This window comes from Mangifera indica, unplaced genomic scaffold (assembly GCF_011075055.1).
Source record: "Mangifera indica cultivar Alphonso unplaced genomic scaffold, CATAS_Mindica_2.1 Un_0037, whole genome shotgun sequence".
Classification (NCBI taxonomy): Eukaryota; Viridiplantae; Streptophyta; class Magnoliopsida; order Sapindales; family Anacardiaceae; genus Mangifera; species Mangifera indica.
In genome coordinates, this window is record NW_025401129.1 from 131,783 (window position 1) to 157,106 (window position 25,324).

At 31.7% G+C, this 25,324-nt stretch overlaps 3 protein-coding genes across 3 annotated transcripts; all 3 read right to left on the reverse strand.

The window, feature by feature from the left end:
- Positions 1–1,003: 1,003 nt before the first annotated feature.
- On the reverse strand, positions 1,004–3,266 carry LOC123206446 (cinnamoyl-CoA reductase 1-like). The gene is made up of 5 exons (XM_044623648.1): positions 3,047–3,266; positions 2,800–2,954; positions 2,284–2,469; positions 1,727–2,079; positions 1,004–1,318 (listed from the first exon to the last, which is right to left on the reverse strand). Exons 1-5 carry the CDS (start codon positions 3,177–3,179, stop codon positions 1,126–1,128), a joined length of 1,020 nt encoding a protein of 339 aa, XP_044479583.1. The 5' UTR covers positions 3,180–3,266; the 3' UTR covers positions 1,004–1,125.
- A 761-nt stretch (positions 3,267–4,027) lies between these two features.
- On the reverse strand, positions 4,028–5,844 carry LOC123206471 (cinnamoyl-CoA reductase 1-like). The gene is made up of 5 exons (XM_044623691.1): positions 5,648–5,844; positions 5,362–5,522; positions 4,949–5,131; positions 4,517–4,869; positions 4,028–4,414 (listed from the first exon to the last, which is right to left on the reverse strand). The coding sequence occupies exons 1-5, from the start codon at positions 5,781–5,783 to the stop codon at positions 4,255–4,257; spliced, it is 993 nt and encodes a 330-aa protein (XP_044479626.1). The 5' UTR covers positions 5,784–5,844; the 3' UTR covers positions 4,028–4,254.
- An 8,040-nt stretch (positions 5,845–13,884) lies between these two features.
- LOC123206458 (metal transporter Nramp6-like) lies at positions 13,885–21,702 on the reverse strand. Its single transcript, XM_044623672.1, has 14 exons — positions 21,619–21,702; positions 21,126–21,270; positions 19,066–19,144; positions 18,932–18,972; positions 18,387–18,465; positions 18,183–18,287; positions 17,276–17,385; positions 16,917–17,098; positions 16,759–16,828; positions 16,095–16,268; positions 15,851–15,955; positions 15,534–15,665; positions 14,674–14,769; positions 13,885–14,439 (listed from the first exon to the last, which is right to left on the reverse strand). The coding sequence occupies exons 2-14, from the start codon at positions 21,240–21,242 to the stop codon at positions 14,101–14,103; spliced, it is 1,629 nt and encodes a 542-aa protein (XP_044479607.1). The 5' UTR covers positions 21,243–21,270; positions 21,619–21,702; the 3' UTR covers positions 13,885–14,100.
- Positions 21,703–25,324: the final 3,622 nt, after the last annotated feature.

The window sequence follows — 25,324 nt, forward strand, 5'->3', positions numbered from 1 at the left end:
CATATTAATTAAAAATAAATTTATTTTTGTCTCAAAAAATTAATAAATAATAATATAATTATAATAAAATCAAAATTACCTTGATAATCTTTAAATACCTAAAGTGAATGTGGTAATCAGATTATTACCTATATTACCTGCCACGTCAATATTAGTAATAAAAGATTACTATAATATTTTATTACTGTCAAACTAAACAAAGGAATAAAAAATAGATTACCAATGTAATTTTAAAAACCTGGAACCAAATGCCCTCTTATATTACACTTTTTATACTTTAAACTTTTTTACCATTTTATATGATAAAATACCTAAATTGCCCTTATCTTCAACTTTGAGAAACCAAAATAAAGTTTACAGTATTACTTGCTTTTAATACACTTTAGAGAGAGAACATGTATAAATATTTAGCATCAGTATTTAAAACAAGATTTTTATATATATATATATATATATATATATATATATATATATATATATATATATATATATATATATATATGTTAGATAAAATGAAGTAAATATAAAATTGTTGAGTTTAAATTTTTTAGATTAAATATACAACAATTGTAAAATCAATTGATCTCATATGCTGAAATTTTGGTTGGCGTCAATCTCATATTAAAGTAACATATGAAAAGATAATCTAAGAAACCACCTATGGAGAGATAATACAATAATTTGTGTAATAGTATTCATGTGAAGTAAAATTTCATCTTTAGCATATATATATATATATATATATATATAGTATAGATATATTCATTTTTAACACATCTATTTTAAACATAAAGAGAGATCTAAAGTTAGCACAATTGAATACAAAAAAAATTTAGTGAGTAATCAATCGACAAAACTTGTTAAATTTACAAAGACGAAATAATGACAGGATAACAAATGAGGTTTTTTATAAAACAGAAGTGTAAATGTATTGTATCATATTAAAATTAATTCAATTTAAATTTCGTTTAAATTAATTTAATTTAATTCTACCCAAATTTAATTAAATAAATCAAAATATTATCAAATATTATAATTTTAACAATATTGTTAATTAGCCATCGGTGATACCATTTTTTATACAAACTCACTCTGACTCAGTGGCAACAATAAAAACACTTTGATTTATATAAGAGATTGAACTCTAAGCGAGTTCTTTTGTTGGTGTGTAGGCATAGGAAGATGACCCTTCTCTTGCAGGCTCTTAACGGTGTCGTATAGACACTGCTTCACTGGTGTAAACTCCAACCCTAGCTCCTTGAGCTTTTGGTTGGAGAACCTGTAGGGTTTTGCTCTTGGGTTCTCCTCATCTGAACACCTGCAATTATATTTGGAAACGCATAAGTAATCAATTTAATATGTAAATAAGAAGGAACAAAACTATGTATACTATGATGCCCCCAACCAATGTCTCTGACAAAGACAATGTGTTAGGTGAGCACCATTCAATCATATTTCCTTTTGTAAGTATTCGTCTCTTTTTACAGGTTTTGTTTGTCTCCATCTTTCTGGTGGGATTAGATATTTTTATCATTTACCTATCAAAATTGGTAAAGCCGCTAGTGAGTCTTAGCTTACTCATAAACATTTCCAATTGAAAGTTAGCCTTTTAGCATCATCGTCAACCTCTTCAAACGAAAACTTAATAAGCATTAAGATTTTTAATTGAATTAGCATGGAGCCAATTGATGACAAATTAACACTAAAAAATGGAGAGAAAACTTACCTGGTGGGGATGGGGTATTCAGGGAAGAACTTGGAAAGAATCTCCACCACGTCGCCACGGTGGAGCACGCTTTCGGCACAGAGGTACCGGCCAGCGGCAGCCGGATTCTCGTAAACAAGAACGTGGGCTAGTGCTACATCCCTAACGTGCACGTAGGCCTGAACAGAATTAGCGTAAGTCTTTGCGGAGCCAGTTAAATACTTGAGGATGTGAATAATGCTAGCATTGATTGTTGGTTGCAGCAGTGGTCCTAGCACCAGCACCGGGTTCACCACCACCAAGTCCACCCCTCTCTCCTTCGCCTCCGCCCACGCCGCCTGCTCTGCCACTGCTTTTCCGTAGCAGTACCAGTTCTGATCATGGCAGAACAGATCAGGTAAGCAACAAAAAAAATATAAACAAATTATATTTATTCCATAGCAATCCTATGCCTACTTAATTTTTTTGTGTATATAAATAATACATATATGATATATAATTGTATAATTGAAAATTTTTGAATTTATGATAAAATATCATAACAGTAGGTGTATATAATTTTATTTTTTAGAAAATACTTTCGTGTTCTTGCAAAATTCAAGGTCGCTCCAACAAGACTCGTCTACGATGACATCAGGGCTCCGATTGGGGTCCATGTAGACAGCACCAATCGACGAAGTGAAGACCACACGCCGGACTTTTGCCTCGGCCGCTGCAAGAATAACATTCTTAGTTCCAACCACCGCTGGCTCCACCATTTGTTCCTTCATCATTAAACAAACCAAATCATTTTTACTTATCACAGAAGCATAAAGGCAAATTCACTTCATTAAATAAACTATAATCATCAAACTGCATTACTAAACTTGAAATTTTAGGTGAACGTAGAGATTTAATTTCTCAACAACCGCAATTGGAGAAAGAATATCGCGGAACCTACAATAAAAGTTTAGTGGTTTCGTTTGTTATATGCTTTCTTTTTTTCAATTTATAAAGGTAAATGACACGTATTCAATGTTTTTTCTTTTCACTTTCTTGGCAACCAAACAGTAAAAAGAAACAAGCTAAGAAAATGAAAAAAATTAACAACTCACTGGATCATCTGTCACAGGCGAAGCAGAATGAAAAACTCCATCGCATTCATTAATGGCTTCTTTAAGACGCTCATAATCAAGAAGATCAGCTTTGCATAGAGTCAATCTTTCCTTTGCTCCTTCAAGCTCCCTCAAATGGCGATTCTTCGGATCATCTATATACACATACACACATTCATAACCTCACTCATGAACATAAGACAATCAGTGAACGAGAAATTCAAAAAAATGAAAATCAGTTAATTACCAGGATTTCTCACGGTTCCTTTGACATAATAGCCTCTTTCGAGGAGGAGCTTAACCATCCATGAAGCTATGAAGCCACCAGCGCCGGTGACACAAACAGTTTGGCCGGAAACTGGAGAGGCGTCAACTGGCATATTGGAATTAGGTGGAGAGAGTAGAAGAAGAAGAATGAAAGAGAATTTTTGTTGAGTATGAACAACCAGTTAAGGTGAGAAAGAAAGATTATAGAACTGTTATTTGTAAGAAAAGAAAAGTTCACCTTCTCACCTACCATAGGTTAGAATTTTAGGTACTTCAAAAAGATTAATGCACTTATAAATATCCTGAACAGGCTTTTATTTTTTTAATGTTTAAAATTCTTATTTTTTTTTTCCCTTTGAATTTAAACCTACTTTTGCAATTAGTCTCCAAAAGATTTGTAAAATTTATATAAAAAACACAACCCAATTTCCATTAATTTGAAATGTTTTTTTATTAATATTCCATTCCTTAAAGGCTCACTATTTTAATACTATTTTTCATGCAAACTATATCAAAATAACAAATTGTCACCCTTAAAGTTGAAGACCCAAAAATTCCACCCACACCACCCCCCCTCCCCTCAATTTTTGATAGTAAGTAATGCCTCAAAATTTCCCCAAAACCTCACAACTTTTGCTCATCTACAATTCGACTCTCAATCTCTTCCAACAACAAGCAACTATCCACTCAAGCTCAATCAACGATGACACCAACATTTGTTGCGGTAAGCAATGATTCTTGCAGTATTTTTGGTCTAACCATGCACTCATGTTCTCTACTTCGAGTCATCAAATGAGTTTTCGATGTAATTATGATTAAAATCACATCAAAATGGTGTAAAATTAATGGATGATGTTGTGCTCTCGTTGTGTTCTTTAAAAACAAGGATGGGGAACATAAATATTCAGACATAGAGATCATATACTTGAATCGAACTAAACTTCTTCCCAAATTCAAATCAGAAAAAGAACTTTGGCATGCTTCGAAATCACATTTAATCTTAATATAGGCTTTGTGCTTGCGTTAAGAACTTGACGGCTAACACAAATACATGAATAGACATTAATATCACACGAAAGTGTAAATGTATAAACCGTTAAATTTAATATTTCTAGTTAATGATGATGAATTCTTGAATCCTTTTCTACGTCTTTCATAGTGATTATGGTCCATTCCAGAATCCTTTCTCTAATCTCTTGAAGGGATAGGAAGGTGACCCCTCTCTTGGAGGCTCTTAACGGCGTCGTACATACATTGCTTCGCCGGTGTAAACTCCAATCCTAAATCCCTCAGCTTTTTGTTTGAGAACTTGTAGGGTTTCACTCTTGCGTTCTTCACATCTGAACACCTGCAATGTTCCACATCGAGAATTTTTTTAGTAAATTCAAATGAAATCTGAAACAACAAAATCATTTTTAAGATTCACCAAAATAATGAACAACTTAATGACTTGGTCGGGACGGGATATTCAGGGAAGAACTTGGCCAGAATTTCCACGACTTCGCCGCGATGAAATATGCTTTCGGCACAGAGGTATCGGCCGGCGGCGGCCGGAGTTTCGTAAACAAGAATGTGGGCAAGTGCTACATCCTTAACGTGCACATATGCCTGAACGGAATTAGCATAAGTCTTCGCAGACCCAGTTAAATACTTGAGAATGTGAATTATGCTAGCATTGATTGTTGGTTGCAACAACGGCCCAAGCACCAGCGATGGATTCACCACCACCAAATTCACCCCTCTCTTCTTTGTCTCCTCCCAGGCCACCTGCTCCGCCACAGTTTTTCCATAGCAATACCAATTCTGTGAAAAAGGAAATGTTATGTATATCAGCATTATTGTTTAATTAAGAATATATATATTATATAAAAATATAATTTACGTTTGTGTTTTTGCAGTAGTCAAGATCGCTCCAGCAGGACTCATCGACTATGACATCAGGGCTTCGATTGGGGTTCATGTAGACAGCACCAATCGTGGATGTGAACACCAGACGGCGGACTTTAGCCTCGGCAGCTGCGATAATCACGTTCTTTGTTCCAACCACAGCCGGCTCCACATTATCCTTCATGAATAAACATTAACACAGTCAAAATCAACGTTTTTGGAAAGCAAATCAATGGATTTACCCATTTCGTCTTCATCGTTCAAAATAACTTTCATTCTGCTGTGTTAAATGTTACGAATAATTTGATATACGTATTAAATATTATATAGAAAAATATTTCTAACCTTTTCTCGCAAACCAAACAAGAACCGAAGAGCAAATAAATTAAGCAAAGATAAAGAACTCACTGGAACGTCTGAGGTACTGACAGGTGAAGCAGTATGGAAAACACCATCACACCCTTTAATGGCTTCTTTAAGTCCTTCATACTCGAGAAGATCGGCCCTGCATAAAATCAATCTTTCCTTTGCTCCTTCGAGATCCCTCAAATGATCATTCTTCGGGTCATCTACAAAATAAACACACACAACAATAACACAATCTTTCAGAATTTCCCTGGAAACAACCTCACCAAGAAAACCAAACAATCATGAATATCATTACTTAATAATTAATTAATAAATTAATAATTACCAGGATTCCTGACAGTTCCTTTGACAGTGTACCCTTTTTCAAGGAGAAGCTTAACAATCCAAGAAGCAATGAAACCACCGGCGCCGGTGACACAGACAGTTTGGCCTGAAACCGGAGAGCTATTAACGGCTGGCATATTGTAGTTATTCGTTTGAGCAGTAGAAAAAAATGAAGATGAAGCTTATATCAGATAGGGAGTTTTTGCTCGGATTGAGGCAAGAGAACTGGTTACGCGTATGTTATATTTATAAGGCTTTCAAGGGCTAGTAAGTTATCAAGTTGAACTAGATTTTTTTATTTTTTGGATGTTTATCTTTTGATAAGTCAAATTTATTAGAATATTTGTTTTTTTAATACAGTCGATTCAACATGTGAATCATAATTACATTTCCGAAGAAATGATTATACATCAAACTATCATATTCATAAATTCTAAATTCATATTTTTTACATAATTTAAAGATAGAAATATATTATTTAATTTATTATATTTTAAAATATAAAAAATTTAGAGGATTTTAATTTTAATTTTTTATTTCGAAGAGCCATATTTTTGCATTATGAAAAATAATATATTTTTTGATTATAAACAATCACATTTTTATATTATAATAATTACATCTTTACATTAATAAATATAATTTAGATATTAAAAATCTTATTAAAGGCTAATTATTTTATTAAATAAATATAATTATACTCGATAAAATAAATTTTTAATATCACATAAACCGTAGATCTTATATTTCCTTATTACATTTATTGAATTATATAATCTTTATTCAATAAAATTATGTATACAAATAACAATAGTTATTATATGATTATATATTATTTTATCTTTAATTTTTAAGTATCTAATTATATAATAATACGTCATTATTTATGTGTAAAATTACTCATATAATATTATTCATCTCTCTATAATATATTTATTCGATTAAAGTTTTTACCTATTTTTAATTATTTTTATTGAATGAGCTGTCAAAGTTTTTTAAAAAAAAAATTTGCCGATATCCCTTTGTCCTAGCCACGTTACATTATGGTTAATTTTATAAGACACTTTGTTTTATATATAAGATAAAAAATTATTGTCTTATCTATCCAAAGTTGATATCAAAATAAGGGTTTAAGTGTGAAACGCTTCATGTGAATGATAATTTGAAAATAATAGGGTGAATCCAAAGATAACCATCGCAAATAAACAATGAAATTTATATTGAATAGAATCAGATTCCCTTGACATTCGTAACAATTATCAGTAATTACATTCACATTAATTTATTAAAGTGATCATGTATATTTAATTAAATTAATGTATGTAAAGTAGGGGTGGATACAAACTAAACCTACCTCATACATTTTGATTTGAATAAAAAATAGCTCTATTCAAGTTTGATTCAAATTCATTGAGCCAACATTAAAGGCAATTCGAGTTCAGTTCAAATAAAAATAGTTCGATTCGAATTTGATTTTAATTTATGATTTAAATTTATGACTCAGATTTATAATTTACATTTATGATTTATTGACAAAATGAAGTTATTTAATAATTATTTAATATAATTTTAATTAGGTCACAAGCTAAATTTGAACTGAATTCAGCCATCGATCAATCTCACGAGTCAAATCGATTCAAACTCTCTCTAGTTCAAATTTGACTTAATTTTAAAACAAATTAAATCTTTTCATTGGAATTCAATTTATATTTAAATTTAAATTAAACTAAATTAAGTTAAGTCAATTTTTAAGTCTAAATAAACTTAGTTCAGATCTAACGCTATAAGGGTAAAAATTCTAACTACATAGGAAACACAAAAGTGAATAGTCATACTTAGGGCTGGATTCGAGCCGAGCCAGCTCGAGCTCGAGCTCGGCTCGGCTCGGTTCGAGCCCGAAACGAGTCGGGCTCAGCTCGGCTCGATCGAGCTCGAGCCGAGCCCGAGCTGGCTCGGGTTGACTCGGTATATTTTTTTAAAAATTTTTTTATACAAAACGGCGTCGTTTTGATCCATATATATATACAAAACGGTGTCGTTTTGATATAATAAACGAGCCGAGCCGAGCCGTTACCGAGCCGAGCTGAAAACGAGCCGAATTCGGCTCGAATCGAGCTCGAGCCAACCCTTAAAAAGCCGAGCCGAGCCCGAGCTGGCTGCGAGCCGAGCTCGGCTCGGCTCGAATCCAGCCCTAGTCATACTCCATGGGAAGAAAATTCTAACTTTTTGAACGCGGGAACTTGAAATAACGAAGAAAGAACCCCACAAAAAATCGAGTGGTTGTTGAGAGCAAATTAAAACCATGTGAAAAACACTGCAGTGTAGGGAAATCAATCGATGGCTTTTCTACATATTAATAGTAATTCAAAAGACGAATTATTTTTCAATTGTAAGAATTGGAAATTCAGCATGGTGGAAGGTATAAAACTTTGACCTCAAAGTCATAAATGGTTGCTGCTGGTTCCTACCCAAGGTATAGTAAAATCCTATTCCCACTCACTAACTTTCAAAAATCCAAACACTCACCTATGATTTGGAAAACTAACACCTACCCTCCAAAATTAAGATAAAATTAAAGGTAAAATCATCATTTAACAATAATATTTAACATTTATATCATTTTACTGTCTTAATTTGAAAAACTAACAATTTCACCTAAAATTAAGTTTTAAAAAGTGATATTTTACCCCTACCTAGGGTTTCTAATTTTGCCGGTAAATTTTCGACCAATGATGGTCGATCTCTCTCCCTCCCGATGTTATCTCTCCCTCCAATGTTCAATATTGGACCGACAACGTCTGGATTTGACAGAGTTCAAACAAAAAATCGAAATTCTTTTTTTGGATCTTTGTCATCTAAACGAAGTCTGCTTCATCTGGAAGATGATGATAGTCTAAAAAAGACCGATCTCCTCATTTAGATCATCGTCGTCGTCCAGACGAAACCAACTTCGTTTGGACGAGAAAGATCCAAAAAAAGAGTTTCAACTCTTCGTCAAATCCAGACGTCGTCGATCCAATATTTAACACAAAAGGGAGTGACGACACCAGGTGGGAGAGAGATCTGTCGTTGTTGGTCGAAAATTCACCGGTGAAATTGGAAACCCTATGTAGGGGGAAAATATCACTTTTTAAAACTTAATTTTGGGTGAAATTATTAGTTTTTTAAATTAAGGGAGTAAAATGATATAAATGTTAAATATTATTGTTAAATGATGATTTTACCCTTAATTTTATCTTAATTTTGGAGAGTAGGTGTTAGTTTTTTGAACTATGGGTGAGTGTTTGGGTTTTTGAACGTTGGTGAGTGGGAATTTAGAAATTTACTATACCTTGGGTGGGAATTAGTCTTTTGGCCTTAATTAAATTTGTAAACAGTAAAAGATGAGTGAAAAGAAGAAACTTGTAAGGGCAAAAAGTTTGTGTCTGTTAAAATTTTCAAATTCATTGTGAATGAGTTAGGGTTAGGTGATGGCCGATAACCTTTCTTCGGATTTTTTATGATTGAAAGAAGGAAATACAAGCCTCCACTTTTACAGAGAACACGGCTTCTTTTTATCTCTAAAATTTGAAAAAAAAAATATAATTATAATAATAATAAAAAAATATGATCTAGAAAATAATCGGTCCTATTGTTTTTTAGGCAATACTATATATACTAACTAGATGTGTATTTGTATACTAAAAAATATATAAATAATTTTATTAATTATTTTTTAATCAATAAAACTATCATATTCAAGTAATAAGACGTGTTTCTTGGAAGATTCTTGATTCAAAATATGTCTAGAGAAAAAAGACGAAAATGAGTTAAGTACAAATAAGTAACTAAGGAGAAAGAAACTTGGGAAGTGTTGATGCTAGCGGTAATAATTCTTCTCAAGCTTTTATACATACGAATCTATCAATAATACTATCAAGGCAACGTGCCTTAGGTGGTCGGATGGCTCGATTGTTGTGGTAGCGAATGGTATTTGGGGAGGTGGGTGGAGAATGGACGTTTCATGGTGTTTGTGGGTGTTGTTTTGGAGAAATACTTATAGAGAATATAAGAAAAGAGCCAATTTTAGACATCAATTTTTGTAAATACAAATTGGAACACTCTAAATAATATATCAAATCATATTAAACTACTGTATTAGATAAGTGTAAAGTCTGATAAGTGTAATAAAAAATTAAATTTAAGTTTTTATTTTAAAAGTCTTAATATTCCATCAATTCTGATATTTTTTAAAATCGAGTTAATGAGTGTATTATTCAAGGCTATGCAATACTGGAAGCGCCTCAATGCCCATGTGCTACTTCAAATGCTGATAAGATATTGTTAAGAGGGAAGTCAATATTTTGATGCTGAGATGGTCAAATTAAATTACTAATTCGAATTTGGAAGCATAATGTATAATTACTATTTTATTGGTTATAACACCTGAGAAATTTTGTGTGTACAAATCAAATAAAAATCTTATGCATAAAAGTCAAATGTTCTTAACTTGGGTTTCATATTATAGATGACCTACTAAAATGGTATAACTAGTTATTTTCCTAGTCAATGCAAGACCTCTTGTATGATGCTCCCAGAGACCTCACCAATTTGCCAGTTGAATTAATAATTATACACCCATAATATTACACATTTTGTAAAAAAATTATCATTATTAAAAGTGTGAATAAAAATATTTTTATGATAAAATTATATGTATAATTTTTATGTATAATTTTATATAAAAATAACGATATATCATTGCCGAAATATATTTGACTATAAATACGGAGGTCGAAACTCATATTACACAAAACTAACTGGTTTATATTAAGATTTAATCTCACTTACATATATATCACTTACTTATATTGATTTTAGGCCAAAAGACTATTTCCCACCCAAGTTTAGATGCGTTCTCAAAGTTACATCCATGAGTTTTGAAAAACTCAAAGTCTCACCTATGGGTTAACTACTGTTAGAAAAGATATGGATAAAATCATTATTTTACTAATAATATTAAAAAATATATAAAACTGATTAAATTTTTTCCTATAAATTTTAAAAACTAACAACTTCACCCTTGCATAAAGTTTTCTAACTTTGAAAAGTCATATTTTTCCCTCCAAACCTAATGTTTTTTCTTTTACCCCTCCAACACCATCTCTGGCATCGACAACCTCCCTTCTTCACTGTAAAACGTCGGTTGGCACCTCTCCTCTCTAGATCTCTTCATCTCCAACAAAGAGATTAGGCTTTTTGTCTCGACAAAAAAATATTTTCCCCTCCAAATCTAAAGTTTTTTCCTTCACCCCTCTAGCCACCATCTCCGGCGTCGACAACCTCCCCTCTTTACCCTAAAACGTCGGTCAACGTCTCTCCTCTCCAGATCTTTTCATCTCCAACAAAGAGATTGATCTGTTTGTCTTGACGAGGAGATATTTTCCCCTTTGAATCTAAAGTTTTTTTCTTTACTCCTATAGCCACCATTTCTGACGCTGACAACCTCTTCTCTCCACCCTAAAACATCAATTAATGCCTCCCCTTTCTAGATCTCTTTGTCTCCGATGAAGAGACGAATCTTTTCGTCTCCAATGAAGAGATTTAGAGAGGGGAGGCGTCATCCGACATTTTAGGGTGGAGAGGAGAGGTTGTCAGTGTAGAAGATAGTGGCTGGAAAGGAGGAAAAAAACACCTAGGTTTGGGGGGATGTGATTTTTCAAAGTTAAGAAAATTTTAGACAGAAGTGAAATTGTTAGTTTTTAAAACTTAGTAGGGAAAATATAATCAGCTTTATATTTTTTAATATTATTAATAAAATAACAATTTTACTCTTGTTTCTAATAAAAAATTTTAACCCCGATTAGTTATTGGGTAAAACTTTGAGTTTTTGAAACTCTACAGATGTAACTTTAAGAATGCAACTGAACTTGGGTGGAAAATAGTCCTTTTACCTTGATTTTATTAGTTGTTTAACTTTAGTCTCTAACAATCATCATACGATTACATAATAATATATTATTATTTATGTATAAAATTATATACATAACGCAATTCTATTTGTTATTTCAAAGACCAACAATAACTTGAAATATGGTATTGGAATAATATGAGATAATTATTTAAGAATTCAAACTTAAAACTTTAGTTAAAATGCAACGTGAAGATAGCTAATAAAAGCTGAATTACCCATTAATTTCAAGTAATTAGTCGGCTTATTTATTGAGTGATGGATTCAAAATCCAACGAAAATTTCACTAAGGCGGCCCCGCACTAAATGCAATGCAAGAGTATAAGATTGGAAAGAAACCCAACTCACTGAGGTCTCACCCACCCACCCAAATTCAGTGGACAATCCATAATGGGTCGGATTGATCCAATTCATTTGACCGGAGGAGGTGGTCAAATTTGACTACCTCATGCATCTAATTGAGACATCTTTTGCCTAATCATAGTCATACGAGCAATACTCTGACAATTTTGTGCGGAACAAACTTATACGATTGCATTAGTTTTACACGAGTGGTGGTGTCGGATGTAACTTAATAGCCATTTTATTTATTATTTAAAATTTTACTAAATTACTTATTTTGATAGAACTAATACAATTATACAATAATCTCTTCTTTCATTAAATTTATAAATTTCATTTATAAAGACGATAATTAAATAGTAAATAAATATTACTTTAACTTATAACTTAGAAAAAAATCTTTGAATTGAATACGATTTTTTTTGGAACCATTAAATAGAAAAATCCTCTACGGCTCTAATAATATATAAAACATTAAATAATAATTTTTTATTTTCTTATAATAACTCCTCTAAGTTGCGAGAACTATAATTAAAGCATTGTTACTCTTTTATCATATTAAATGTTACATTTTTAGTATATTTGCATGTTTTGTGATACAATTAATTATATTTTAATTATTAAATAATTATTTTAAAATTTTAATTATTTATTAGAATTTAAAGATTTGAAGATCAAAAATTCTAAATCATGTCACGTTGCTACAATTATTTCAAAGTTACTTTTTACTTGAAATGATTATAGAAAGAAATTACCATACACTTAAGAAGATCTAGCGATCGCCAAGTTCTTAAAACTCGAATTTATGAAAATATACAGAGTGTGATTCACACAAGGTTAATGCTACAAAAACTAATACTAAACAAAATAAGAAAAATAATGGAAAAAGGAGAAGACATTTTGATGATTTTAGTAAATTTACGTAGGTCTTTCCTTTCAAACTAAAATAAGGAGTTGAAGTCATGCTTATTACATAGACATATAGAAAAACAGTTTGATTCTAAAATTAAATGTTTACAAACTAATTGGAGAGGAAGTATAAGTCTTTTATGCCTTTTAAAATGTTAAGGAATTATATTCAGACATTCATGTCCACATGTTCATCAACAAAATGATTGAGCGGAAGAAAACAAACTTGCTCTATTGGCTGAATTTCGAATTCCTTTAAATTTTGGGTGGCTTTAGTCCTCATTATTTGAATTTAATAGGTTGCCCTCCTTAGGGTGTTTGAATGTTGGGATTCTTTCCTTATCTTAGACCCTGCCACCAAAACAAGTTTAATTTCCATATTGAAAAGGGTACAGGAGTTTGGGTTCCAATGGAAGAATTTACATAGCTCAAGGCGTGAAATTCAATGAAAGAAAATTTCCCTTTTTTACATGACTCAGTTTTCAAACAAACTTGTTTCCAAAAGTAGAGCTTGTATGTTTTGTGATAGTTGCAACATAGCTAATAAGCCTTGCTCAGTTTTTACTTTCCCAATATCAACTGCATCCTTGTCTACATTTGATCAGCAAAAACCCTTATCTTAATACCAAAATCTGTGTGATTTTGCATCTCCGGTTACCACCTGTTGTGGATTTATCCCCACCAAATTTTGATACACCTTAACACAACATAAACACACCACAGAGTTAAGTAAACAACTTCTTATCTAGATATCCAATTAGTTGTAAATCTGCCTATTGTACTCCCTTCTTATTCTTCACCTAGTCCAATTAACACCCAGCAAATGCTCACCAGATCAAAAGCAGGGAGCTTTACCAAAACCCCAAATAGTGTATCACTTTTAACAAAAAAATCTGTCTCCTATCTCCTTAAATACCTGTTCACTTTAATTGCTCCAATTTATGTTAAGCTAAGCCCATCAAATCCAGTTAGATTGGCAGAGATAATTGAATGAGAAGCAGCATTAAATATGGCCAAAACTCACAGATACACATTAATTAATTAAGAGAGATTTCAAGTGATGTTGTAAATTAAGTTTGATGAGGAGCATGAGCAAAGAGGCAAGGCATAAAACTGAAACTATTAACTTATTCTAATGTCCTTCCACACTATGAAAATTAGATTTTTCATTATAAAAATTAAAAGAAAAAAGAAGCATAGCAAAAGTGATTTTAGAGATTTCACATTCCTATTATCACCTAACCTACCAGCTATTACTCAAGATCCATTCCCCTTTTCTGTGGTAACTGCATGCATGCAATGTCTTCGCGAGGGAGAGTGTACATTGATGCAATACCAGAAGCATTAGATGTTTGTTCACTTTCATCTGTTGTTAGTGCCAAAAGGTGAGTTACTTTCTTATTTTTACGGAAGACCAGGTAAGCTACTCCAGCAAAATACAATCCTATGGCTGCAAAACCAAATATTCCCAAGAAGATGGCTTCCACGAGTTTTAGAGGGCCACGAAAAAGAAACTTGATGAAGCTGCTTACAAGGTAGTATATGTTTATTGACATTATCAGGAAACCAATGATCCAAGTGATAGATGAAATCTGCCAGGAGAGATAGAGATAAATATCAGCCCTTTAATGATGATGTTCTAGACTTAGGTTAATAATTGTAGTCCTGCATGATCAAGGCGAAATGGAAAACACAAGAGCAAAACCAAAACATTTTCCAGATTCTTTAGTGGCAAACCTTCTCGTATTTAATGTCCATCCTAAAGTATAAGATTACAACGTTAAACACTTAACAATATAAATAGAGAAACAAGCATAAAGTTGTACCATAAGGGAGTTGGTGTATGCCCCCATCTTGACCTTGCTGCTAGTAAACTTGAGAAGTGGAACAAGAGCAAATGGAAGCTCAAATGAGAGAATCATCTGCAAATAAGCATTAGAGGTAAGTGAAAATTTTTTGATATAATGGTAAAAATGCACTAATATAACTGTTTCCTTTCTAATCTCTCTCTCTTGTCAACCCTTATTGTCAGTGATATGAAATCAGAGAAAACCAATGGTCATTTAGTTCTGAGAAGAATAAAATACTATAATATTGTAGCTGATATAATCTTAAACATTAATATATGTAGGGGGTACAGATCACTTCAACAAATCTGCTATTAATAATTTTATCTGAAGCACTCACTCTTATCAGGACAAAAAGCCATTTAACCATAAGACAAAATGATTAATATGATGTGATTTTCAAAATGGATGGATCCATTATTTTTATATTACAATAATCAGATAAAGCAAAAAAGAAATTGTAGATCAGCTGAGAAAATACTCAATAATGGAAAAAACTGATGGTGTTTAAGATTCTGCAACAATGCTGAGGTTTTACCAGAACATTAGCAAGATGAAGCTACAAATTTACTAAATTATTTATTCGAAATTTGCAAAAAAAAATCCATAAAACATTAGGAAAACAATTTAAAACTCTTTAAGAATCAACATTAACACATTATATTTCATTATTGACTTGCTTGCAAAATTAAGTCCAGTTACCAATTCAACAAAAATTCTAAGCACTTCCAAAGTCTAAAATAGATGTTGCATTTCAATATAATAGACTAAATGTATACCCCGTCATTTCAACATAAGGTGTTTTCATTCTAAATAAAATTGCAAGTTGTGTCAGTTACCGATGCAATAATAATGAGTTTTCCAGCCCCAGCAGAACCGCCAATCAGTGGCGCAATTAAACTAGGGACTATTGCTAAGCATCGAGTTAAGAAATTCCTAATCCATGGCCTCAACCGCAAGTCAAGAAAGCCCTACAAAATAGAATGTAAAGAAAATATCAAACAAAAAACAAGATGTGCCACAGAATGCAAATTTAAAGCAACAAAGATGCATTTTACCCAAGTCAACAATCATATGCTAATTATATCAGCTAACTTCTAGAAAGCATCTTCATGTGTTAAACATCGCCATTTAGAGACAAGAATTATAAAAATACCTGCATGACATATTGCCCTGCATAAGTGCCCGTTATAGTAGAACTTTGACCTGATGCCAACAAAGCAATTGCAAAGAGTTTTGAACTCCAACTACCTAAGACATTCTGTAAAACATATATATAAACTAGTATCAAGAAAAATAACCAAGTATAATTCCAGAAGAAAATGATATTATCTTGTAGTAATAATGCCAGGTCAAAATAACATTTGAAATATAAAAAAAAATGTTGCCAGAATACATACTCCAAGTAAAAAGGAAGCTTTGTTCAAATCCAAGTCTTTGCAATTATCTTTATCTTCAGGATTTAGATTTGAAGAACTGCAAACTGCTCCACTTACAGAAATAACAGATACATTAATGAGAAATGCCACTGATAGAGCAATGCCACTTTCGATCATATAAAATCTGCACGCCTCCTGTGAACAAAAATGACATGGGAATACATTATGTTAAGAAGCCATTGAACCAGAAACTTTAGTTCTTTAAAGAAGTCCAATAATAGGTTGGATCTGGGTACAATTTATAAAGGTAGATTCATGTAAAAATTCCAATGTTAATTGATATAGATGTCAATGAATAAGAGCATTTTTTGGAGTTCTACATTATTACAAACAATATACCTAACCTGTAACATTGAATCTAGATACAAATGCAAACGAAAATGAAAATGGAAATGGAAATAGTATAGCAGATATGAGGCAGACATCTGTGACATGGAGAACTGAGAAGCATAACCTTTTGGACATATCAATGAGAAGAAATCACAAAATCTTGAAGTTTAAGCTAATAGGTTAGGGTAAAAATATTATTTCAGATCCAAAAACAATGATGTACAGACCAAATGTCCCACTGATTTTTATACACCCACAGAAATAACAAAACTAGTCTACCAAATTGAAACTTCACCTTGATGCCCCGAACAGATCTTGGGATTTTTCTAGAAAGCACCAATGCCGAGTGCAGGAAGAGATTGTGCCTACAAAATGAAACGCACAACAACAAACAAGATGAGAACTTTCAATTAGGATTAAATACTTAAAAGTTGGAACAAGTCTGGAACTTACGGCATAACCATAGCACCAAGAAGAGAAATTGCAAGACCGGTAGCACCATTTCCTTTGAGTTGGGGAACAAAAAGCCCATATAAAACTTCTTTCGCATCTGGCTTTGCATAGCCAAGCTCGGCCAAAAAGCATGCAGCCATTGTAAATACAAGAAAAGCAATCAAAAATTCAAGCTTCCTAACCTGCAAAATAGATGACATAAAAACTTAAGTTGATTTTTTTTTTTTTTTTGCAATCTTATTTTAGTGCCACCAGAGGCTAATAAAGCAATTTCAATTTACTGGCCAATAAAGATTCAATGAACCAGTCAATTGCAATCTAATCTAGATGTATAGGACATGTGAAATTTAACATCATACCCCATATCGTTGTAATGCTAGAAGAATCAATGTACTCAAGCCAGTTAAAAGGACACCAATCCATACTGGAATTTTAAAGAGCATATTCAATGCAAAGGCCGTTCCAATCACTGAGAATAGAAGAAATTATTCAGTCAGAATAGGTTGAACAGAAGGTATATCAGGAAAATTGTTACTAAAGAGAGATGTTGCATATAGAGTAAGCCCCTCTTATCATCGACTATGCACATAAAATCAAACATATATGTGCACATATAAAATAAAATAAAATCGTATTCACAGCTTCATTTTTATGTCTACCAGGGGAATACAGTTAATTTTATTTAGTAATGAGTCATTTCCATCTACTGACATCAAGTTCTACATAGGTGTGAACTCTAATTAAGCCAAAAATGCAAAGGTAACATAAAATGGCAAGAATGCTCATAACATAGGTGCCCAGCCAATAAAGACTCTGCTTCAAGACAGCAAAAAGAGGACAAAACTTACTGAATAAAAACAAGGATCTGTTGTGACCAGGGAAAGAAAAACACAGAAAAAGGAGATATATCTTAAGCAGAAAACACAGTTTTTCCTAATCTTGCACATAGAACCTTGTGTAAGACCTTGCAAGTCAAAAATTACAACTTAATTCAGAATTTACCATTGAACTAAAACTGGCATCTTCTGTCTTTTTTATTTATGTGTGTGTGTCTGTGTTTTGCTCGGAAGCATCTGTTTGTCTATATTCTTATTAAGCATGGCCTTATTTTGATTAAGAATGAAACAATTTTTTTCAGTAACTTACCTACATCGATCTCTATATATGCAACCTATTTGCACAAGTCCCCAGATTTCTAGACAATTAGGCAATAGAAAAAAGAGCATTCATATTTCACAATTTCAAGCAAATGAGTGACATGTTTACCTTCAGGTATGTCACATGCAACTATAGCAATTTCAGCAAGAACCCATAAGATGAAATTTGGTACCCGAGGATACTCATTTCTACAGTGTTCTGCTAAATGCTTTCCTACAATCAAAGAAACAACATTTGAAACAAAGAGCTGTATCAGTGCACACATTGAAACTAGATTTGTAGCAACTATGGCCAGCTTTACAGATGACAGACCTGTGACAACACCAAGATTGGCTGCTAAGGACTGAATAATTACAGCAGCACATGAAGCCACTAATATGATCCAAAGTAACTGCAAGAAAAGAAAAACGTCTCTTAAGAAGAGTGCATGATGTTGAAATTCAGAAATGAACTCAGGAATTGATGTGAATTTTCAAAGCACGCGTTAACTTTTGTTTTTTGAATTGCACAACTGCACCAGTCAAGAAACTAATTTCACCTTGTATCTCCACCAAGGCACAAATAAACTAGACTATATAGAATGGTACATGATATGACATCTCTTTATACCCTTTTTTTGGCTGAAAAGATCTTTGGAAAATGAATCCTTTAAACTTGAGAATTATGAACACTAAGATTAATTTCAACGGTGAACAATAAGATTATATTTCGACAGTTATTAATTTAAAATTTGAACACTAAGAACAATAAGACAGTTATTAATTTAATCTTAATCATGAAAATTTAAAGGGAAAAAATGAGTTCATTAAAACAAAATGATGGGAGGAGTCCTTTCATTTTAAGGATAGTATCCACACCTCATACTTGTAAATTGCTCCTGACTGTAGATCCGTCTCAACTGTAAATAATCAACAAATTATAACAAGCGAATACTGATTAGGAGCATTGCAATGTTTTATTTCTCAGAAAGAAAGAAAAATAGTGAACTTACAATTTCCGGGATCTATATATGCAATGGAAACAAGGAATCCAGGACCCATATAAGCAAACAAGTTCTTCCAGCTTGTCCTCTGCAAGAATGCAACATATATTATCAAATATCATACTATTTTATTTTAATAAACAATTACATCAAAAAAGACTTACTGCAGCAGATCCCTGTATAATACATTATATCAAAAGTTTCATATTGATAGCATTGCAAAAATCTAAAAAGGATTGCCTTGTTATTGAAATTTCAAAATTGAGGTCAATGGTACCAATACGTATCTTGCAACCACTATTCATGAAAGAATGAAAAACATTTAGTAAGAATCCAAAGCGCAAAGGCCAAAAACTAACTAATAAGAACTATGATGTTTAAGTAGAGAGTCAATTATAGTTGGGAAAAGTCCTACACAAATAACCCATCTTTCACTTGTGCTCCACATTGCAGCTCTGCACCCTCAAATATATTCCAGTTCCCTTATCGGGAAAATTCTTAAGTATTCAAGGAGATTCCTAAAGCTGAATAAACTAAATATATATCTAGACAACGTCAAATACATATCTAGCTCTTGATAAATGTATAACATTTTTGTTCTTTTTTTAAAATACTCTAGCATTAATGAAAATAAACAATCAAAAGCATCCATGATCAGTTTAAACACTGATAACATTTAACTTTTTTTTTAAACAAATATTAAATACATTGCAAGCGTAACTTTCTTGGTTGTAAAATCCATTATATTCCTTGTTATCCTCTCTTTAATATTACCACATGGTCCTTCTACACAAAAAGGTTTTGTTTTTTAAATGTAACAGCATTAATGCCCTTTACTGATGCCGCCTACAATAGAGCCACCTACTTTGACTCAATATGCTTCTGCAACTTATTTTATTAAATTATCAATACACAAAATTCCAGGGGTTATAGTTTTAGTTGTGCCCAGTACTTCAATTTATCAGGTGCATTTAGCTTAGTAAATGCACCTGATAAATTAAATTTCCAACCAACTCAACTCATTAGAACCATCTCTCATAAAACAATTATTCTATTGGAAAAATGATAGGAGCAATTCAACAAGATTGCATCCCCAAAGGAGCAATTACCGAATTTTGTGGATGATCTATAACAATTTAGGGCCACATAGAGACCTGGGGGATTACAGCATGACACGCCTATAATATTTGACAAAGGCATCCAGCTATGTCATTTCCTTGACCAAAAAAAAAAAAACTCCAAATTCTACAAAAGTCACTGTTATAGCCATAAGTTTATCCACAATATGTGGATACAATTTTTCGTATACATATTCAACTTTTGAGTTTCCATGGCTAGAAACTAACTTGATTAAAAGAACATAAAAAGGCAATCCAATATAAAGTATCTCCAAGTCACATGCAGATGTTTGGACAGATATGTAATAGTAAGATCCGAAATGTAATATCAAAAAGGACCTCAACATTGAAAAGGTAAAACTTCAGTGGCTTGTGTTCAATGAAGTAGATATCATCTTATCAATAATACTAGGTTCAAAGCCGGTGATGTTAATTACCTAATAATAAGTCATAACAAGGACGTATCTCTAGATGGACTTTTCTAGCTCATTATTCCACGGTCTCTTCACTATATCTAACCAAGATAATGTATAAAAGACACAACCAACTGAAGCTTTCATTCAACAAAAATTTGAAAAAGTAAAATGAATATGATCAGGATGTTGAACTCAAATTACTTTCAAAAACCATGTATAGGTTCAGCCCCTATCACCGAAAAATGGCCATCTCTGCCAGTAAGATATTTGTTGATAAAAAGATTTATGCGATTTAGTATCTGAGTACAACAAAAATATTACTCTTCACTTCACTTTTCAATTCAACCCAAACTATCTTCAACTACCATAAACTGTGGCCACAACGTAAAAACTTCCATGCAATCACCAATTAAAATAAAGATTGACATCCCAAAAAAAGATTGTCTGCAACCCAACACAAGCCCAAAAAGGCACAAAGTTTCAGAGCTGGAAATGATACAATGAATCATGATAATAATAGAAATAAAAAACTCACATCGGGCACAACAATTTGGTCATTTTCTTCACTCTCAATCAGCGGTGTATTTGAAAAGCTCTGATTTCCGCCAGTGCTGGCAATGAATTGTGGCCGCTCAGATGTTGCAGCCGCCATAGCCACCTTTTTGTTTCCTGATGTTATTCTGATGAATCACAAAATATGAAGTTTCAATCGTATTCAGGCAATTCTCTGCTTGAAAACTGAAACCAAATTTCATTAACTGAAACAATAAAATAAGTTTCAGTTTGCATTTGAAAATAGTGACAATTGCACTTAGAAACATGCAATCACTAATCATCACGCATCTGAAATAAAATAAAAAAAAACTCATAACTGAAATCTTCAATAGATCATATAAATTGAATGTAATATACACAAGATTTATACGAAAAGTGCAGGATGATTAGAATTAACACTACTTCCGAGAAACAGAAAGAAAATAGAACAAATCAAGTGTTAAAAAATAAATGAGAAGGAAAAAAGCTATTGCATTTCCCCATGTTTTCTCAGCAAACAAACAGTAAACGAACTTTCAATAAATCAATCAAACAGTGGAGCAAATTGCTACACTCGGTAGTCTTGGAAACACATCCACGTTTACTACTAAAATAAACAAACATTTGGAAACTTTTGTTGTCACATATCCCGGGATTTAATCAATAATATTTTTCTTTAATCAATAAAAATATTATTTATCTTTTTTAAATAAAAAAGATTTAAAATATTATTAAATAATATTAAAAATATCATTAAATAATTATTTAATAAAAATGTTAAATGTTCATCTATTTATCTTTTTTAGTTTAAAAATATTATTTAATTCATAATATTAAAAAATTAAATATTCATCTATTTATTTTTTCAGTTTAAAAATTAATAATTTTTCTTTACCAAAAAATTTAAAAGGTGACATTTTCTCTTATAATTTTGTAACTTTAGGTTACAAATAATATTCAGGACTTTATGTCTAAATTTATAATAGTTTACAAATTTTGGGTTACAAATAAGGTATAATTATAACTAAAAAATTAAATAGAAGCATAACATAACATAAGATAAAATATATATAATAATTGAAAGATTATAATAATATACCTGAACAAATCGTATTAATAACGTGTTATAAAGTTAATTGATAGATAGTAATGATAATTGCAAATATATATAAAAAGAGAAGAGAACTAAAGAGAGAAAAGAAGCAGAAGCAAAAACGAAAATTAAAGGAGTGGCTTTATGAAAGAGAGTTGAGTGTTTTTTCATATATCCACAAGTGATAGAAAGAGAGGTTTATATAGCAGTTTGCCGCCACCCTTATCACCTAATACAATTGGCTAATTCCCTTTATTTCTTCTTCCTACATCAGCCCTCAACATTTTCCCTCCTTCATATGCTTGCAATAATAAATGATTTCCTATCACTTTTTCTTGACTTGATTAGGTGGAGACCACTTAGATATGTAACATTCTCCTTTGGATTTTTACCATTTACAGATAATTATATTAATCTTGTTAAAAAAAATTAAGTGAGATAAAAATCAAAGTAAAAGAACATAATTATTTAAGGTCATATAAGTTGGTGTTAGACGTGCTTAAATTGTTTTATTAAAAACTTTACTAAGAAAACCCGATGGGACAAAACCTAGTCAAGAAAAAGAGTACAGTGTACATTTTGTCTACAATATGATATATTTCAAAAATTGGTCTGATAAATGTTCCCCCTGATGAATACTCCCCCTTTTTGTAGTAGGATTAATTTGGCTGCTTATTGAGTTGCCGTATAACAATATTATACACTAACTTCTCAAATGTTGATGTCGGTAGTGTCTTAGTGAATAAATTTGTCAGATTCTCATTAGATCTGATTTGTTTGACATCAATCTTTCTACTTTGTTGGAGCTCATGAGTATAGAAGAACTTCGGTGAGATATGTTTGGTTTTGTCTCCTTTGATGTATCCTCCTCTAATTTGGGCAATACATGTTGCATTGTCTTCATATAATATAGAAAAAGTGTCTATTATAAAAGGAAGACTGCATACATTTCGGATATGATGGATAATAGACCGTAACCATATGTATTCTCGACTGCTTCATGGGGAGGTAGAATTTCTGAATGATTTGAAGACGTTACAACCATGGTCTGTTTGGTAAAGTGTCACGATATTATTGTGTCATTATAAGTGAAAACATATCTTGTCTATAAACGGGCCTTATAGGGGTTAAAAAGATAACCATCATCTGCATATTCAACCAAATTAGGATTTTTAGGAGATTTGACAGAATAGAATAATCTCAAATATTTAGTTCCATATAGGTAACGAAATATGTATTCAATTCCGTTCTAGTGGTGACGGGTTGGTGTAGCTCTAAATCGAGCCAACAAATTAATTGTAAAGGATATATCTAGTCTTGTGCATTGGGCCAAATATAATAAAGCTTCAATGACATTAAGGTATGGTATTTCAGGACTGAGTATTTCTTTATCTTCTTCTTTAGGATAAAATGGATCATTTTGTAGATCAAGAGACCGAACAAACATTTGAGTGCTCAAAGAATGAGTCTTATCCATATTAAAACGTTTTAATAATTTGTCAATATACATTGATTGGTGGATAAGTACTTCATTGAATTGTGTTCGATCTACAAACCGACACAATATTTTGTTTTTCCCAAATCCTTTATTTCAAATTCTTTTTTAAGATATTAATTAGTTTTGAGAACTCTTTAGGAGTTCCAATTAAATTTACATCATCAACATAAACTACTATAATGACAAATCCCGATTCTGACATTTTGATAAAGACACAGACATATATAGGGTCATTTAAGTAGCCCTCCTTTTTTCAAATATTCACTAAGGCAGTTGTATCACATTCGTCCAGATTATTTTAATCTATATGAATGATCTTTGTAATTTGATGGAGTACATGCCTCTTAGATTGTCCCCTTTTACTTTAGACAATATATTCAGGCAGTTGTATCACCAAGTATTTCTTTATCTTCTTCTTTTGGACAAAATTGATCTTTTTATGGATTAAGAGACCAAACAACGATTAGGGTGCTCAAATGATGAGTCTTATCCATATTAAAATATTTTAATAATTTGTCAATATACGCTGATTGATGGATAAGTATTCTATTTGAATTGTGCTCAATCTATAGGCCGAGACAATATTTTGTTTTCCCCAAATCTTTCATTTTAAATTCTTTTTTAAGATATTCAACAGTTTTTTAGAGCTCTTCAGGAGTCTCAATTATATTTATATCACCAACATATATTTATATCACCAACATAAACTACTATAATGGCAAATTCTGATTTTGACCTTTTGATAAAGACATAGAGACATATAGGGTTATTTATGTAACCCTCTTTTTTCAAATATTCACTAAAGCAGTTGTATCACATTCGTCCAGATTGTTTTAATCTATATAATGATCTTTGTAATTTGATGGAGTACATGCCTCTTCGATTGTCCCTTTTCACTTCAGACAATTTATATCCTTTAAAGAATTTCATATAAATTTCGCTAGACTTCCATACAAATAAGTAGTAACTATGTCTATTAGACATATATCCAGTTCTTAAAAGATTATTAAATTGATTAAATATCTGAATGTGATTATATTTATCACAAGTGCATATATTTCATCAAAGTCTATAGCAGGCCTTTGGGAAAACCCTTAGGCTACAAGTCTGGCTTTATATCTAACAATTTCATTTTTCTCATTTCTTTTTCTTATAAATACTTATTTATATCTAACGAGTTGTATATCTTTTGATGTTGGAACTATATACCTAAATACTTGACGTTTTACTAGAGAAGCTAATTTTGTTCGAATTGCTTCTTTCCATTTAAGCCAATCATATCTTTGTTTATACTCAGCTACAGTACGTGGTTTAAAATCATCATCATTCAAAATTTCAGTAACTACTGCAAATGATAATATATCATCAATTATAATTGTTTCACGATTTTATATCTCTGGTGTATGAGTATAATTTAAAGATATTTTAATATTATCATTTTTTTGTTCTCCAAAGACTTGTGCCATTTCAGGGGCTTGAGTCTTTTCAGGGATCATAACCTCTTTTGGAGAAATATTAAAGAGTGTAGATTTTTCATTTATCTTATAATCATTATGATTGATATTTGTTTGATTATTTACTCTCTTTTTTTAGGAATTATGTCTTTCGA